Source organism: Oncorhynchus mykiss, chromosome 13, assembly GCF_013265735.2.
Source record: "Oncorhynchus mykiss isolate Arlee chromosome 13, USDA_OmykA_1.1, whole genome shotgun sequence".
Classification (NCBI taxonomy): Eukaryota; Metazoa; Chordata; class Actinopteri; order Salmoniformes; family Salmonidae; genus Oncorhynchus; species Oncorhynchus mykiss.
Window position 1 is genome coordinate 18934275 of NC_048577.1, and position 18592 is coordinate 18952866.

At 41.7% G+C, this 18592-nt stretch overlaps 1 protein-coding gene across 1 annotated transcript; it reads left to right on the plus strand.

The window, feature by feature from the left end:
* The first annotated feature begins 13725 nt into the window (after positions 1 to 13725).
* LOC110485818 (V-set and immunoglobulin domain-containing protein 1-like) lies at positions 13726 to 14591 on the plus strand. Its single transcript, XM_036942609.1, has 2 exons — positions 13726 to 13885; positions 14245 to 14591. Exons 1-2 carry the CDS (start codon positions 13816 to 13818, stop codon positions 14589 to 14591), a joined length of 417 nt encoding a protein of 138 aa, XP_036798504.1. The 5' UTR covers positions 13726 to 13815.
* Positions 14592 to 18592: the final 4001 nt, after the last annotated feature.

Genomic DNA, 18592 nt, shown 5'->3' on the forward strand with positions numbered 1-18592 from the left:
TGTTCATTCATAAGGAAGGGATTGTGTAGCATGAAACAGGGGGTAATTAAACATAATAAACATCATTCCAGCCAGGTTGGGGAGGAATGGATTGTGGGTTTTAAGTAAGCAAAAAGGGTCGTTAACCTATGGTTGAACCGACTCAACTTAGCTCTCTGATGTTTAGATAAGGCAGTGAGTGCCTCCCTAGGTTTTCCATTATCTGGAGCTGTCTGCTGAATAGTGATAGATGGTGGTGAGATTTCAGAAGTTAATCTTGATATGGTTTGTGTCTGGAGTGAGTGAGCTGTTTTGTCTTGGTCGATAGGAGGATGGATATTTTATAACCTATGACGTCATATTTTGTATATAAACTGTTGTTTGTGGTTCCAAGGCAGCGAGCTCCGAGAATAAATATTATTATCTAATTTTGATAAGACTGGTCTCTTGTCTATTTTATTTAAATAGTAATCTTAAAAATTCTTATAAAATAGACTGAGTGAATTTAATGATAGGAATTATGAAATTCCGATGACAGTAACTCCTTCATGAACGGATATCATTGTATGAAGCTTTGTTGAGTATCATGGATCTCTGCTTGGCATGCTAGTTTGTGCTAAATGAACCTGTGCAATGGGACTGGATGCTTTGGCAGTTGGCAGCCAGCCATTTTGGCTCTGAATGGGGATGCTTACCTTAAAGTTGCACTGCCAAGTACCTCAGTAGTCAAACAACCTAGTGAAAATACCCCAGGCTCAGCCAGTCGTCAAGTACGGTAGATAAACATCTTTACTATATGATCAGTGGCTTTCAGCCATGTGTGGTATAGGCTTATATTAACCATGAAAAACAGTGCATTTGATGCTCAATCCAAGTCAATATTAATGGATTAAGCATGAAATGCACTAGTCGGCTATTTATTGTTCATCAACATTGCATTTGGTTTACTTATTCGCTTTTTTATGTATACTGTACAAAAGTATAAATGCAACATGCAACAATTTCAATTATTTTACTGAGTTACAGTTCATATAAGTAAATCAGTCAACTGAAATAAATTAATGAATCCTAATCTATGGATTTCACTTGACTGGGCAGGGGTGCAGCAATGGGTGAGCCTGGGAGGGCATAGGCCCACCCACTTGGGAGCCAGGACCAGCTTATCAGAATTAGTTTTTCCCCACAAAAGGGCTTTAAAACAGACAGAAATACTCTTCAGTTTCATCAGCTGGTTGGTTGGTCTCAGATGATCCTGCAGGTGAAGAAGCCGGAGGTGGAGGTCCTGGGCTGGCGTGGTTACATGTGGTCTGCGGTTGTGAGGCCGGTTGGACGTACTGCCAAATTCTCTAAAACGACGTTGGAGGCGGGTTATGGTAGAGAAGTGAATATTAAATTATCTGGCAACAGCTCTAAAGGAAAATCCTGCAGTCAACATGCCAAATGCACACTCACTCAAAACTAGAGACATCTATGGCATTGTGATGTGTGACAAAACTGCGCATTTTAGACTGGCCTTTTATTGTCCCCAGCACAAGATGCACCTGTGTATTGATGATATTGTTTAATCAGCTTCTTGATATGCCACACCTGTCAGGTGGATGGATTATTTTTGCAAAGGAGAAATGCTCAGTAATAGGCATGCAAACAAATTTGTGCGCAACATTTGAGAGAAATAAGCTTTTTGTGCATATGGAACATTTCTGGGATCTTTTTTTTTCATCTCATGAAACATGGGACCAACACTTTACATGTTGTGTTCATATTTTTGTTCAGTATAGTTTGTTTTAAGATTTATTGTAATAGTAGGTTTTGTGTAATTTTTTCACAGGGGCTCGAAGGCAGTCCTTCAATATTCAGTATTTACTAAAACATTTGATTTTAAGTTCCTCTTTAGTGTTGCTTCAGAGGAAGATACTTTGTTTACATTGGGCCCTTATGTCTGATATTCTGTACATACAGTATCTGTCCTATCAGTACAGGGCAGGTATGGGGGCCTCCAGGGGCAAAAATGGGCCTGGTTTCTTGTCCCAATCCGTCCCGGTATCTGTCCCTGTGTAATATCTGATATGCTGTACATACAGTATCTGTCCAGAAATGGGCCTGGTTTCTTGTTCCAGTCCGTCCCGGTATCTGTCCCTGTGTAATATCTGATATGCTGTACACACAGTATCTGTCCCTGTGTAATATCTGATATGCTGTACACACAGTATCTGTCCCTGTGTAATATCTGACATGCTGTACACACAGTATCTGTCCCTGTGTAATATCTGATATGCTGTACATACAGTATCTGTCCCTGTGTAATATCTGACATGCTGTACACACAGTATCTGTCCCTGTGTAATATCTGATATGCTGTACATACAGTATCTGTCCAGAAATGGGCCTGGTTTCTTGTCCCAGTCCGTCCTGGTATCTGTCCCTGTGTAATATCTGACATGCTGTACACACAGTATCTGTCCCTGTGTAATATCTGATATGCTGTACACACAGTATCTGTCCCTGTGTAATATCTGATATGCTGTACATACAGTATCTGTCCTATAAGTCTAGGGCAGGAATGGGCCTGGTTTCTTGTCCCAGTCCGTCCTGGTATCTGTCCCTGTGTAATATCTGACATGCTGTACACACAGTATCGGTCTTAGCTTTCCTATTAAACATGACTATTATGGTGATTGAATGTAGGTCAAAGGGAAGTGTTTCATCCATCACAAGTGGAGTAGAAAATGGAGTGCGGATAATTACTAATTGTTTGCCAAACCAGTTGGCGACAATTTTGCATTGTTTCAATGGGGAAATCTTAACAATTGACTCTCCCCTGTACTCATTTTGTTAGTTTAGCTGCATGGCTGTGGTGAAGGGAGATTATGTATTTGGGTCATACTATTATGTAATGCTAGGTGAAATATGGGCCTATCTGCACTGTGAGGGAAGATTTGCTATCTTGACTAACTTTTCTCTTTCCGCCTGACTCTTAATTTCACTGAACTTTGAAGGAGGCAATGTTCCTCTGAAGATTTAAATGGTAGATGACATTCCACCACACTCTGACTTGTCCTTGTTGGTTATAGGTCACAGTGGCCACCCAACAGACAGGTGTCACAATGATGAGGCAGAAGGAAAAGTTATCCTCACTGTATGTTGTATCGACATCTAACATGTCTATATCTCTATTGTACATCTATAATGAATATATCTATATGAAACATATTGTATCTACATCTACTGTATTTATAATAGCTCTCTTTCTATTCAGCATCATAGCTTCATAGGGGACATGTTTTTTTAAATGATTGATTGTCCTGTAGTTAACCTTGTGGTTATCTTGTAGTTTACATGCTACTCGTGCTCCTTGTAATGATTAGTGAAAAGTCTCTCCTGTTTTTACTTTCTATTATTGTGTAACATTATGCTCTCTCTCTCTCTCTCTGTGTATCTCTTTATCTCTTTCTCTCTGTTTCTCTCTCTCTCTCTTTCTCTCTTTCTCTCTCTCTCTCGCTCTCCCTTTCTCTTTCTCTCTCTCTCTTTCTCTTTCACTCCCTCTCTCCAGGTCTAAACGGTGACAGCATTCCAGTCTTTAGTAAATGATTTGTTCTCTTTCTCTTTCACTCCCTCTCTCCAGGTCTAAACGGTGACAGCATTCCAGTCTTTAGTAAATGATTTGTTCTCTTTCTCTTTCACTCCCTCTCTCCAGGTCTAAACGGTGACAGCATTCCAGTCTTTAGTAAATGATTTGTTCTCTTTTTCTTTCACTCTCTTTCACTCTCCTCCCTCCCTCCCTCCCTCCCTCCCTCCCTCCCTCCCTCCCTCCCTCCCTCCCTCCCTCCCTCCCTCCCTCCCTCCCTCCCTCCCTCCCTCCCTCCCTCCCTCTCTCCCTCCCTCCCTCCCTCCCTCCCTCCCTCTGTCCAGGTCTAAACAGTGACAGTCCACAGGACCAGCGTGACAGTCTCTAGTAAATTATTCGTTAACTGGCAGTCTCTGGAAGGGAATGTTTCCTTCAATAAGGAAACAGTCTCTTCCGATAAATGAGGGGCTTGTCACCATCACTGTCTTTTGATGGACTGTTTCCTGTTAAGTGTCGGATGACAGTCACTCTGGCACTCAGGTCATTCTGATTGAGGCATCTGTTTCTTCATAATCTACTGATGATGGCAGCCTTTAAGGTCTGTGGTTGTTTACAAATGATATGTAACTGCCCTATATATCAATGTTTCTATACAGGGTTGCCATGGTGTCATAATGCTCTAGATTCTACCACTGCAGAACATTGGTATACTGTAATACCAGGTAATCTAATCAATGTACACACTGTACTACAAGGTGCATGGTTTAACATTCCACGTTTCCTATACTGTAGATTCTACCACAGTGGTTGTTATTACTATACTGTAACACCAGACCATCTAATCACTATACACACGGTTCTATACTAAGGTTGTGCGAACATTCAAAAACAGCACTTTTCTGAAAACATGTAGTAAAACTGGTTTCCCTTCTGAAAGAGGGTTTCACAAGACTGTACAACAACCACTCTTCTAACCAAAAGCCAGCCTGTTGCTCCTACCACAGAGGATTTGTTTGTGGCCTTCCTCTTACTCCTTTCTTCTTGTCTTGCGCCACCTGCTGGTGGAAAATTCAGGTCTATATTTATATCTTGCCCAGGGCTCGCCTCCATGAAGGCAGTGCAATGGAACGCAACTGTAAACCTGAAAAACAAGAGTCAATGATTCATGGGAGAGAACTGGTATCAGTTTCAAGTTTACCTGGTGGTTGTTTATGATACTTTTGAAAATGCCACAACAGTTTTATGACTGTTTCAGTTCCCATGATGTTTTACTGCTGCCATATAGACTGAGAAATCTGTTGTTGTACTGTGACAGCTTGAGGTGAATGGCGTCCACAACAAAACTCCACCTCCCGTAATTCCTGCCAAATCTTGTATCAGTTCCTTCTTACTTCAGTACATGATTGGCAGTTGGCACTCTTTATACAGCTAGAATGATTAATCTATTTATGTGCCAGCCTGCTTGGGACTAGTCAGGGCTCTTCCAAAGAAACTTGGACTTTTGGCTACTATGGTGGTTTGGGATGTTCATGTGTAAAGTTTAGTTTATTTCGCTGTTCAACAAAATGTGTTATTTCTTCTCTGTATGAAGTGTATATCAAGTGATTTGTTGACAAAAAAAAGAAGCAACTTCCTGTTTTCTGCACAGATATGCCTACTCCGCACTTTACCCCGTATAACATATTTTTTAGTTGCTACTTTTTGTACGTTTTTATATTTGACTTTGTTTGTGATTAATGCGATAATTGAGATGAAAGCATTTCTCCTTTGTCCCCCCCCAAAATGTGAATCATCTTTTGTATGATGTTTTTTTGTATATTTCACACTGTGAAATTCCTTTTCAAATCCCACACCTTGACACTGTTCGTGTTTTGTAAACAGGATGAAGATTTTAATTGTTGTTTTTAATTACTACAATCTATAAACAAATAAAAAAGCATAATTGATGGGGTGACATAATTGATGGGGTGACATAATTGATGGGGTGACATAATTGATGGGGTGACATAATTGATGGGGTGACATAATTGATGGGGTGACATAATTGATGGGGTGACATAATTGATGGGGTGACATAATTGATGGGGTGGATCTAAACTATTTTAAGACGTTTTAAGGAACCAAAAGCAGTAAACCCATTGTGAGGAAAATGTATGTAATTACTGCACAAATATATATATATTTTTTATCCATCATTATGTATTATATAAGTACTTTTTTGCCCAGCAACAGTACAGGGTTGCATTATTTAATGCACACCGTAGCAAAACTATTTGCAACGGAAAACAAATATCAAATCAAACCTTATTTGCCATATGCGCCGAATACAACAAGTGTAGACTTTACCGTGAAACGCTTACTTTACAAGCCCTTAACTAACAGTGCAGTTAGTCTATAACTTGGGTGACTGGAGTCTCTGACAATGTTATGTGCTTTCCTCTGACACCGCCTATTTTATAGGTCCTGGATGGCAGGAAGCTTGGCCCCAGTGATGTACTGGACCGTTCACACTACCCTCTGTAGCGCATTACGGTCAGATGCCGAGCAGTTGCCATACCTGGCGGTGATGCAACCGATCAGGATGTTCTCGATGGTGCAGCTGTAGAACCTTTTGAGGATCTGGGGACCCATGCCAAATCTTTTCAGTCTCCTGAAATTGTCTTATTGGACAAGTTCAGGTGGTCCCTCCACATTTTCATCAATCTGCTATCATTTCGTTCCTTGTGAATACAACCCTGGTATGATTGAATCCAAGTCAGAGATGTGACACTGAACAGAAGACAACATGTCTATTAGAACAGGGTTCCCCAACTGGCAACCCACGGGGCGGTGGTTTTATTTTGCACCTCAAGTTTTCTGACCCCCCCCCCCCCCCCCCCCCAAAAAAAAATATATAAACTTTTGTTTTTTGGAATTTTCATTGTTGGACATATAACACCAGGACTGTAAAAACACCAGGAAATCAGCACCAAATGATTTAAATTTTGTAAATATGTTCCCAAGTATTCCCACACATAGAGAGAGATGTGATCATATACATATATAAACAAGGTTTGAAATGATTATGTTTTCGTCAAACGTATCTGTTTGGGCTTCTTGCGGTCAATTTGCAGTCTACAAATGATTTGTAATTATGTTCCGCCCCCTCGACCATCCACTCAATCTGAATCTAGTTGATGATCCTTGCACTAGAGGGAAGAGATAGAGATATGGGCTAAGTTCTATTAACATTGAGAAAAAAACTATCTGAAAGAGGGTTGACATGAACGCAACTTGATACAACTTTGATATGCTTTAACATGCCTCTAGTTATGTGAATGCAACAGCGGCGGGCACCACCTTTTTAGCTAAAAAAACATACATGCAGTTGAAGTCGGAAGTTAACATACACTTAGGTTGGAGTCATTAAAACTCGTTTTTCAACCACTCCATACATTTCTTGTTAACAAACTATAGTTTTGGCAAGTCGGTTAGGACATCTACTTTGTGATTGACACAAGTCATTTTTCCAACAATTGTTTACAGACAGATTATTTCACTTATAATTCACTGTATCACAATTCCAGTGGGTCAGAAGTTTACATACACTAAGTTGAGGCAGGAAACTGATATGGATATATTGAAGCAACATCTCAAGATATCAGTCAGAAAGTTAAAGCTTGGTCGCAAATGGGTCTTCCAAATGGACAATGACCCCAAGCATACTTCCAAAGTTGTGGCAAAATGGCTTAAGGACAACAAAGTCAAGGTACTGGAGTGGCCATCACAAAGCCCTGACCTCAATCCCGTAGAAAATTTGTGGGCAGAACTGAAAAAGTGTGTGCGAGTGTAACAGTATAGACTTTACGTCCGTCCCCTCGCCCCGACCTGGGCGCGAACCAGGGACGCTCTGCACACGTCAACAGTCACCCGCAAAGCATCGTTACCCATCGCTCCACAAAAGCCACGGCCCTTGCAGAGCAAGGGGAACCACTACTTCAAGGTCTCAGGGCGAGTGACGTCACCGATTGAAACGCTACCAGCGCGCACCACCGCTAACTAGCTAGCAATTTCGCATCGGCTACACAAGCAAGGAGGCCTACAAACCTGACTCAGTTACACCAGCTCTGTCAGGAGGAATGGGCCAAAATTTACCCAACTTGGCCATTATGGGAAGCTTGTGGAAGGTGACCCAAAATGTTTGACCCAAGTTAAACAATTTAAAAGCAATGCTACCAAATACTAATTCAGTGTATGTAAACTTCTGACCCACTGGGAATGTGATGAAAGAAATACAAGCTGAAATAAATATTTCTCTCTAGTATTATTCTGACATTTCACATTCTTAAAATAAAGTGGTGATCCTAACTGACCTAAGACATGGAATTTATACTAGGATTAAATGTCAGAAATGTTGAGTTTAAAGGTGTATGTAAACTTCCAACTTTTTGGGGTATTAATACGTGTCACATATCAGTTTGCAAACAGTGTAAAAAAAATGTTTTATTGAGCCGCATACAAACATGGCCTCTTTTTTTCTTGCTTGAGTAAGGCAGCTCCAAAATGCAGGTGTTTCAGCCTAGCTTTCTGTGGTGGAGCGGCAGCCAGCGGAAAATACAGAGTGTAGGCATTGGTAATCTTCTCTTGTTGCGCAGTGATTGGCTCAGTGTTCTGTCACTCATGGGGAAACTCATGGGGACACTATGAGCTAGGCAGTTCAAGCCCCCTCAGGTGCTGTCATAGATTTACATTAGAAGTGCCCATCCAGGAAGGCTCAAGGTCATTGGCCACAGATAAAATGACGTCAAATCACGTTATATCTACAGTAGCTTTGATTGGACTGACATAATACTTTAAGATTCTTAGCTAGCAAGCTAGACAAGTAGTCATCATCATGAATCAATTCAACTATCTACTGGGAAATACTTTTCAGTCCTTGTCATATGAAGAGAAATTATAGATTAAAGGTATCAGTACTCATCGGCCATTCGACATAAACAATACACAGCAATTTGGAAATTGCAAACCGAGCTCCAACTTGGAAAATAAATTTTGAATGGTCATCCAACTCGGGAACTCAGACCTCTTCCTTTTATTTAACTTGTCATGTCAGTTAAGAACAAATTCTTATTTTCAATGATGGCCTAGGAACAGTGGGTTAACTGCCTTGTTCAGGGGCAGAATGACAGATTTTTACCTTGTCAGCTCGGATTCAATCTTGCAACCTTTCGGTCCAACGCTCTAACCACTAGGCTGCCTGTCGCCCCAGTGTCTAGAAATCTGACCTGAAGATCACTGAAGTCATGATTCAACCATCTTTTTTTCCACCGTTCCCAGTTGTCTTGAAAGCGCCATAAATCCAGAGAACGTCAGACTTAGATGACAAAGTTTCATGACAGAATTTGCCCACAAGAAGGACCGCCGCACCACCTTCCTGTTCAAGTGAGCACAGCACAACAACAGTGAGCCCAAAAATGTATTGAATGCTACTGCATAAATGATGTAATATGCTAGGGAGATAATTTTGCACGCCCAATTTTTCAGTTTTTGATTTGTTAAAAAAGTTTGAAATATCCAATAAATGTCGTTCCACTTCATGATTGTGTCCCACTTGTTGTTGATTCTTCACAAAAAAATACAGTTTCATATCTTTATGTTTGAAGCCTGAAATGTGGCAAAAGGTCGCAAAGTTCAAGGGGGCCGAATACTTTCGCAAGGCACTGTATGTATACTGTAGCTAAGAAAGTAACACTAAGTGTATGTTTCAGAGATGTGGACTTGAGTCACAAATATGATGACTTGCAACTCAACTTTGACTTTAACACCAATGACTCGTGACTTAACTTGGACTTGCGCCTTTTGACTCGAAATGACTTGATACCCTCCCCAAGCCCAAATGTTAAAAATTATGCTATTAAAAAAGTGTGCTGTGCGTCAACTCTTCATTTAACGGATTACAGTTTGAATCTGACAGCAGCCAATCAAATTGTACCAGCTGAGAAAAAGTTGAGCGTGGCAGTGCAGAGGAACGTCGGCGAGTGAATTCAGATGGAGCCCTTGGAAAGATGATACCCCAAATTATTATTTTCGCATATAAAGACTACACTGTATCAACAAAAACGGATTGCAACTTGCAAAACATGTGGGAAGAAAATGACAGACAGAGGTGCAACAACTTCAAACTTTGTTCGACATTTGAAGTTGCACAAAGAACGCTAAGTCGTGGCTAATATAGCCGACAGCTATGTCATTCATAACTTTGCCAGTGTAGCATGTTGGCTAACGTAACGTTAAATCAATGAGCCTCCACACAGTCAGTCAGTGCGGGAACGTGATCATTGTAACCAAGATTTTTAACTTGGACAAAACAGAGATGCTTGTTCTTGGTCCCAAGAAACAAAGAGATCTTCTGTTGAATCTGACAATTAATCTTGATGGTTGTACAGTCGTCTCAAATAAAACTGTGAAGGACCTCGGCGTTACTGTGGAGCCTGATCTCTCTTTTGACGAACATATCAAGACTGTTTCAAGGACAGTTTTTTTCCATCTACGTAACATTGCAAAAATCGGAAACTTTCTGTCCAAAAAGAATGCAGAAACATTCATCCATGATTTTGTCACTTCTAGGTTAGACTACTGCAATGCACTACTTTCCGGCTACCCGGATAAAGCACTAAATTAACTTTAGTTAGTGCTAAACATGGCTGCTAGAATCTTGACTAGAACCCCAAAAAATGATCATATTACTCAAGTGCTAGCCTCTCTACACTGGCTTCCTGTTAAGGCAAGAGCTGATGTCAATGTTTTACTGCTAACCTCCAAAGCATTACATGGGCTTGCTCTTACCTATTATTCCCGTTTGGTGCTGTACATACAGTGGGGAGAACAACTATTTGATAACCTGAAAAATAGGCAGTATTTCCTACTTACAAAGCATGTAGAGGTCTGTCATGTTTATCATAGGTACACTTCAACTGACGGAATCTAAAACAAAAATCCAGAAAATCACATTGTATGATTTTTAAGTAATTAATTTGCATTTTATTGCATGACATAAGTATTTGATACATCAGAAAAGCAGAACTAATAGTTGGTACAGAAACCTTTGTTTGCAATTACAGAGATCATATGTTTCCTGTAGTTCTTGACCACACACTGCAGCAGGGATTTTGGCCCACTCCTCCATACAGACCTTCTCCAGATCCTTCAGGTTTCGGGGCTGTCGCTGGGCAATACGGACTTTCAGCTCCCTCCTAAGATTTTCTATTGGGTTCAGGTCTGGAGACTGGCTAGGCCACTCCAGGACCTTGAGATGCTTCTTACGGAGCCACTCCTTAGTTGTCCTGGCTGTGTGTTTCGGGTCGTTGTCATACTGAAAGACCCAGACACGACCCATCTCCAATGCTCTTACTGAGGGAAGGAGGTTGTTGGCCAAGATCTCGCGATACATGGCCCCATCCATCCTCCCCTCAATACGGTGCAGTCGTCCTGTCCCCTTTGCAGAAAAGCATCCCCGAAGAATGATGTTTCCACCTCTATGCTTCACGGTTGGGATGGTGTTCTTGGGTTGTACTCATCCTTCTTCTTCCTCCAAACAGGTGTCTTTTATACCGGTAACGAGTTCAAACAGGTGCAGTTAATACAGGTAATGAGTGGAGAACAGGAGTGCTTCTTAAAGAAAAACTAATAGGTCTGTGAGAGCCGGAATTCTTACTGGCGCCCCCCCCCTTGGGTTGTGCCGTGGTGGAGATCTTTGTGGGCTATACTCGGCCTTGTCTCAGGATGGTAAGTTGGCGGTTGAAGATATCCCTCTAGTGATGTGGGGGCTGTGCTTTGGCAAAGGGGGTGGGTTTCTATCCTGCCTGTTTGGCCCTGTCCAGGGGTATCGTCGGATGGGGCCACAGTGTCTCCCGACCCCTCCTGTCTCAGCCTTCAGGATTCATGCTGCAGTAGTTTATGTGTCGAGGGGCTAGGGTCAGTCTGTTATATCTGGAGTATTTCTCCTTTCTTATCCAGTGTCCTGTGTGAATTTCATCTCTCTCTATCTCTCTCTCTCTCAAAAGACCCCCAAACGTGACAGACATTGTGGTTAAACAACTTCTGCCTCCGACAGAGATGGCCGCCTCGCTTCGCGTTCCTAGGAAACTATGGATGGACGCAGGAGGGGAGGATGGACGCAATGCGGAACATATCCCAGTCCACGTGATCGAAGCCATCTTGAAGCGTGGAATCAGATTGGTCGGACCAGCATTGAACAGACCTGAAGCCGGGAGATTCTTGTTTTATTTTCTGTCTGTAGGCAGGGAGCAACAAAATGGAGTCGTGGTCAGCTTTTCCGAAAGGAGGGGAGGGCCTTATATGCGTCGGGGAAGTTAGAATAGCAATGATCCAAGGTTTTTCCAGCCCTGGTTGCGCAATCGATGTGCTGATACAATTTAGGGAGTCTTGTTTTCAGATTAGCCTTGTTAAAATCCCCAGCTACAATGAATGCAGCCTCAGGATATGTGGTTTCCAGTATGCAAAGAGTCAAATAAAGTTTGTTCAGGGCCATCGATGCGTCTGCTTGGGGGTAAATATATATTATATTATATATTATATTAGAATATATTATAATCGAAGAGAATTCCCTTGGTAGATAATGCATTTGATTGTGAGGAATTCTAAGTCAGGTGAACAGAAGGACTTGAGTTCCTGTATGTTGTTATGATCACACCACGTCTCGTTAATCAAAAGGCATACCCCCCCTGTCGGCGCGATGCGTGAAGAAACCAGCTGACTGCACCGACTCCGTTAGCGTCTCTCGAGTGAGCCATGTTTCCGTGAAGCAAAGAACGTTACAGTCTCTGATGTCTCTCTGGAATGCTACCCTTGCTCGGATTTCATCAACCTTGTTTTCAAGAGACTGGCCATTGGCGAGTGGTATGCTAGGGAGTGGTGCGCGATGTGCCCGTCTCCGGAGCCTGACCAGAAGACCGCTTCCTTTGCATCTTTTACGACATCGTTGTTTTGGGTCGCAGGCTGGGATCCATTCCGGTGTCCTGGGTGGAAGGCAGAACACAGGATCCGCTTCGCGAAAGTCATATTCCTGGTCGTAATGATGGTGAGTTGACGTTGCTCTTATATTCAGTAGTTCTTCCCGACTGTATGTAATGAAACCTAAGATTACCTGGGGTACCAATGTAAGAAATAACACGTAAAAAAAACAAAATACGGCATCTCTGTCGGCGCCGGAGGCCCACATTTTTACCTCCTGTTTCAGGAAGTGATGTCACTGAGTACTGCCCCTATATATAGGATCTTCCACCCCCACCTGGGATATGAATGTCTGATGAAAACCTACCCTCTATTAGGGTCAGCATCATCACCAGCGTCTCCACCACCCTGCAGTGTGCTGTCATCTTCTAATCTGGGGAATCCTGATTGTGCTACTGCTAAAGAGACGGTGCTCTCGGAACAGAAACTGTGACGCTTTGGCTCAATATGTATCAGGACTCTTAACTTTACAGGCATATGGTTCATGTCTGTTCAGTAGCATTATCAGCTCTTGTTGTGTTCCGTTTGGTTTTGCGTAAAAAAAAAAGATGAACAAAGTGGATGTCATGAGACCTGAGACCTGTTCTGTCTGCAGGTCTAAACAATCCACATACACCCTACAGGTTGCTCGCCTGGCTACCCAAACTCCTTGCTCCAGCCAAACGCTACACCACGCCCACTGATGCTAGTTTCTTCTCCGCAATGAATCTGGATCTGAGTTACCCCCCCGGTGAATTCTAGAATGGAAATCCATTCTAGACCATCTGACAGGTCCTACAAACCGATGGGTTGGGCCAGAGCCAGAACAGGTGAGTAAAGCACCGTTTTGAAAATTCATCATTGGCTTTGATGCTCTGATTGGTTAGAGATGATCCTATCGCTGATTAATTTGTTTTGTACAACACCTCTCATTCTGATGTCATCACAAATGACTTCAATGATGGCAGTCTCAGACTGAAGTACGTAGCGAATGATACAGCAGCGGAATAATTCAGTTTGAGTTGTCAGGCAAACAGGTTACATATTTAGAGGGAGAAAAACTCCCGAAGGTTTATGTAGGGTTATGTTACTAAGCTAAATGTAGTATTCAGATTTCATGTTTCTATTATGTTTTGATTATTTACATCATTACAATATGTATGCCATTGAACTTATAGGATTTATGGTGGTTTAGAAGGGGCTTTGATGACATTGACGCCGCTTCCTCTGTCTTTAAAAGTCAGACCGACAGAGAGGCAGCAGTAACCAGGGCTTAAGTGATGGAGATGTTACTGCACTGGTGTCTGCTGTCGATCGGTTTCTCTCTCAGCACATCAACCACAGCAACAGGTAATAAGACAAACTTTTTTTTCTCCCAACATTGAATTTAGAGTCACCAGTTTGGGCTCTGTTAAGCCTTTTTGCACCAGGAGCAAAGTTTACACTAGAGGCAGTTTGCACCTGTTTTTAAGATGGGTATTAAACATTTTGAGACTAAAATGACACAGTAGTGTATTGTGCCCTACCTGAAAACAAATGTATGTAGAAAAAATACAATTTGAGTTTGGTGTTTAACCCTTTCTGGAGGGGAAACGGGTTCAGCCTTTGAATTTCCACTCTGATGTTTTTGTTGTAGAAACATGTTTATCTATGTATTACACAAATTCTCCAAATCATGGTTTATCTTTTCATTCACCTCTTTTCTATAGAAGCCATTCTCTGGGTGAAGACAGGGGAGAAGTTTACCATGAAGTGCTCCATCACTCTAAAAGACCAGGATGGAATGTACCTGTGTGTTGGGCTGGACAGGGAGGTGCTGTATTACCACCGGCGTGACTCCAAGCTGACCTCCAGGAAAGGCTACTGGAACAGAGTGAAGACTGAGGGACCTGTGGACCAACTGACCATCACCGTCAGTAACCTGACCATAGAGGACACAGGAGTCTACTGGTGTGCTTACAGAAATGTCAACAAATCCACGTTAAAAAAACGTATCATCCAAGGCAAAGGCTCCACTCTGGTGGTGGTGAATGGTAGGTGTGTGTTTACACTCTAGGGCAGGGGTATTCAACTCTTACCCTACGAGGTCCAGAGCCGTCTGGTTTTCTGTTCTAGCTGATAATGAATTGCACACACCTGGTGTCCCAGGTCTACATCAGTCCCTGATTAGAGGGGAACAATGAAAATAAGGAGTTGCTTCGAGGTCCAGAGTTGAGTTTGAGGGCTCTAGGTGATGTGATATGTTTCTCTTCTCATGAATGAACAATCACTTTCACATGTAGAAAAAATGGGTGTAATCTAGAACCCAGACTAGTGTTTCTCAATCTGTGGTTCATAGATAGGCTGGTGTTCCAGACTCATTTAGTCAGCTCTCGAGTGTTAGTTTCATTATAAACAACCATAGCCTGCTGGTCCGGGATACAAACAAGTTGAGAAACATTGTTCTTCAGGGGCTTTTCTTTTGTACAACTCTGTCTCTGATAGTTATTTTGTGTGAATACCACAGCATACTGATTAGATTTTCCCATTTGGTGATGTCTTCCACAGACGATGTCTTACAGCTGCCATGTCCTACAGCTACTGCAGTAACGCTGACCCCCTTTCACCCAGCCAATGAGAAGCCGTGCCCATCTGGCGTGGTAAACATCATCATCATTAGCATCTTGGCCATCCTGCTGTGTGTCATCTTCCTCATCTGGGTTGCTCCACTGGTGAGTGTGCTGAAGGTTGCCTTGGTGATGGGTCAATCACGTGTATCTGTCAAAACGTTGTCCTTTATCAAAAAGTTGTCCTCGTCCTGCTAAACATGTTCAGAGCATAACACTAGTGTACAGATTCATATTTTGTTCTAAACTCTGTCAAAACACAATGTCCTTTCAATGCCAGTCATTGTAGTGACTGAAAGGGCAATTCAGGTGCATAATGTTTTTTTATCAATGTCCAAGAATAATTAAAAAGTGGTTGAATAAGACAATTTGATTGCTTGTATATGAATATATGAATGAATGAAGCAACATTCCTGTTTCACAGGTGAAGAGGTGCTGTAAACAGGGAGGATCCACACCCCAGGTCATTCCTGAGTGTGTCTATGAAGACATGGCCAGGAATCACACTTCTCCACCTGACACACAGGTAGAATCGAACCACTATTCTGTGTCTTCCAAAGGAGGAAGTAGGACCACTGAGTAGCTTCTTCAAATGCTTTTTCTGAATATTGCTTCTTTACTTTCTCAGAATTGAAAAGCCTGTTCTGCTGTATTTCACAGTTCTAACCTCAATGCAAGTCTTAGTGGTAAATGGTTTGTGTGTGTCGCACCATACCATGCTTATGTGTGTGAATAAAATCTCTATATGGAAAGTATTCGTATTTCAACAGAAGACCAGTGGGAAGAAGGGAACAGCCAATGTTATATTCCAGGGCTATTCAACTATATTCTTACGAGGGCCAGATGTAAAAAAAAAGAAGGGTCATTTCAGGGGGGCGGACATTTTCCACATGCGACGCACACATTTCTCAATAAATAAGACAACTATAGTGCTTTTCACTTTGGCACTAAATGTCAAATTTTGGTTCCGCCAGTTGAATATCCCTGTTTTAGTCCATAAGGTGTACAGTTGATAGCGATGGAGGCCTACCTATACCTTTTTTTCAATACATCAGGTCATAAGTTTTACATTGGTTTTTAGTTTTAAACAGTGCTGTGGTGAGTAATGTTTTTAGGTCACTGTCACTGGACCACTCAGGAAGCTGTTCCAGTGCATGGGGTCTGCCACACAGTCAAAAGAGCTTCAACGTTAAAATGAGAACAGTGTGTTAAGACCTTTATTATATGTGATCATAGGTACAACTATTTTAGCTGCCTAAACTTGATCAGGTACATCGGGATATAAGCCTACGAGTCAGTTTCAACTTCCTAAAAATGATTTCCACTTTGAATACCAGTTCACCTGTAAAATATGATTTGGGGTGAGAAACATATTCACACCGTTTATTGCCTTTTAATCAAAATATTGATGCATAATTAATAGTCATGTGATATTCAACTTGTGTATTCATGTTTATGTTGTATTTGTATACAGTTGAAGTCGGAAGTTTACATACACTTATGTTGGAATGATTAAAACTCATTTTTCAACCACTCCACAAATTTCTTGTTAACAAACGATAGTTTTGGCAAGTCGGTTAGGACATCTACTTTGTGCATGACACAATTAATTTTTCCAACAATTGTTTACAGACAGATTATTTCACTTATAATTCACTGTATCACAATTCCAGTGGGTCAGAAGTTTACATACACTTAGTTGACTGTGCCTTTAAACAGCTTGGAAAATTCCAAAAAATGTCATGGCTATAGAAGCTTCTGATAGGCTAATTGACATCATTTGAGTGAATTGGAGGTGTACCTGTCGATGTATTTCAAGGCCTACCTTCAAACTCAGTGCCTCTTTGCTTGACATCATGGGAAAATCAAAAGAAATCAGCCAAGACCTCAGAAAACAAATTGTAGACCTCCACAAGTCTGGTTCATTCTTGGGAGCAATTTCCAAACACCTGAAGGTAAAAAAGTGGGGCAAAAAAGTATTTAGTCAGCCACCAATTGTGCAAGTTCTCCCACTTAAAAAGATGAGAGAGGCCTGTAATTTTCATCATAGGTACACTTCAACTATGACAGACAAAATGAGAAAAAAAATCGAGAAAATCACATTGTAGGATTTTTAATGAATTTATTTGCAAATGATGGTGGAAAATAAGCATTTGGTCAATAACAAAAGTTTATCTCAAGACTTTGTTATATGGCAATGACAGAGGTCAAACGTTTTCTGTAAGTCTTCACAAGGTTTTCACACACTGTTGCTGGTATTTTGGCAACACGGAAAGTCTGTGTTGCCCAGCAACAGCCCCAAAACATCACTGCTCTAGAGGAGATCTCCATGGAGGCAGCCGTCATACCGCTTGGAAGGAGACGTGTTCTGTCTCCTAGAGATTAATGTACTTTGGTGCGAAAAGTGCAAATCAATCCCAGAACAACAGCAAAGGACCTTGTGAAGATGCTGGAGGCAACAGGTACACAAGTATCTATATCCACAGTAAAACGAGTCCTATATCGACATAACCTGAAAGGCCGCTCAGCAAGGAAGAAGCCACTGCTCCAAAAATGGCATAAAAAAGCCAGACTACGGTTTGCAACTGCACATGGGGACAAAGATCATACTTTTTTGAGAAACGTTATCTGGTCTGATGAAACAAAAATAGATCTGTTTGGCCATAATGACCCTTGTTATGTTTGGAGGAAAAAAGGGGAAGCTTGCAAGCCAAAGAACTCCATCCCAACCGGGAAGCACGGGGATGGCAGCATCGTGTTTGTGGGGGTGATTTGCTGCAGGAGGGACTGATGCACTTCACAAAATAGATGGCATCATGAGGTAGGAAAATTATGTAGATATATTGAAGCAACATCTCAAGACATCAGTCAGGAAGTTAAAGCTTGGTCGCAAATGGGTCTTCCAAATGGACAATGACCCCAAGCATACGGCAGTGGTTAGTGGTTAGAGCGTTGGACTAGTAACCGAAAGGTTGCAAGTTCATATCCCCGAGCTGACAAGGTACAAATCTGTCGTTCTGCCCCTGAACAGGCAGTTAACCCACTGTTCCTAGGCCGTCATTGAAAATAAGAATTTGTTCTTAACTTAAATAAAGGTAAAATAAAATAAATAAATACTTCCAAAGTTGTGGCAAAATGGCTTAAGGACAACAAAGTCGAGGTATTGGAGTGGCCATCACAAAACCCTGACCTCAATCCTATAGAAACTTTGTGGGCAGAACTGAAAAAGTGTGTGTGAGCAAGGAGGCCTACAAACCTGACTCAGTTACACCAGCTCTGTCAGGAGGAATGGGCCAATGTTCACCCAACTTATTGTGGGAAGCTTGTGGAAGGTGACCTGAAAAGTTTGACCCAAGTTAAACAATTTAAAGGCAATGCTACCAAATACTAATTGAGTGTATGTAAACGTCTGACCCACTGGGAATGTAATGAAAGAAACAAAAGCTGAAAT

Coding starts and splice junctions, on each gene's coding strand:
- LOC110485818 (XM_036942609.1), top strand. CDS start 13,816: ATGGAGATGTTACTGCACTGGTGTCTGCTGTCGATCGGTTTCTCTCTC. Junction 13,886..14,244: donor CACATCAACCACAGCAACAG/GTAATAAGACAA, acceptor TCTTTTCTATAG/AAGCCATTCTCTGGGTGAAG.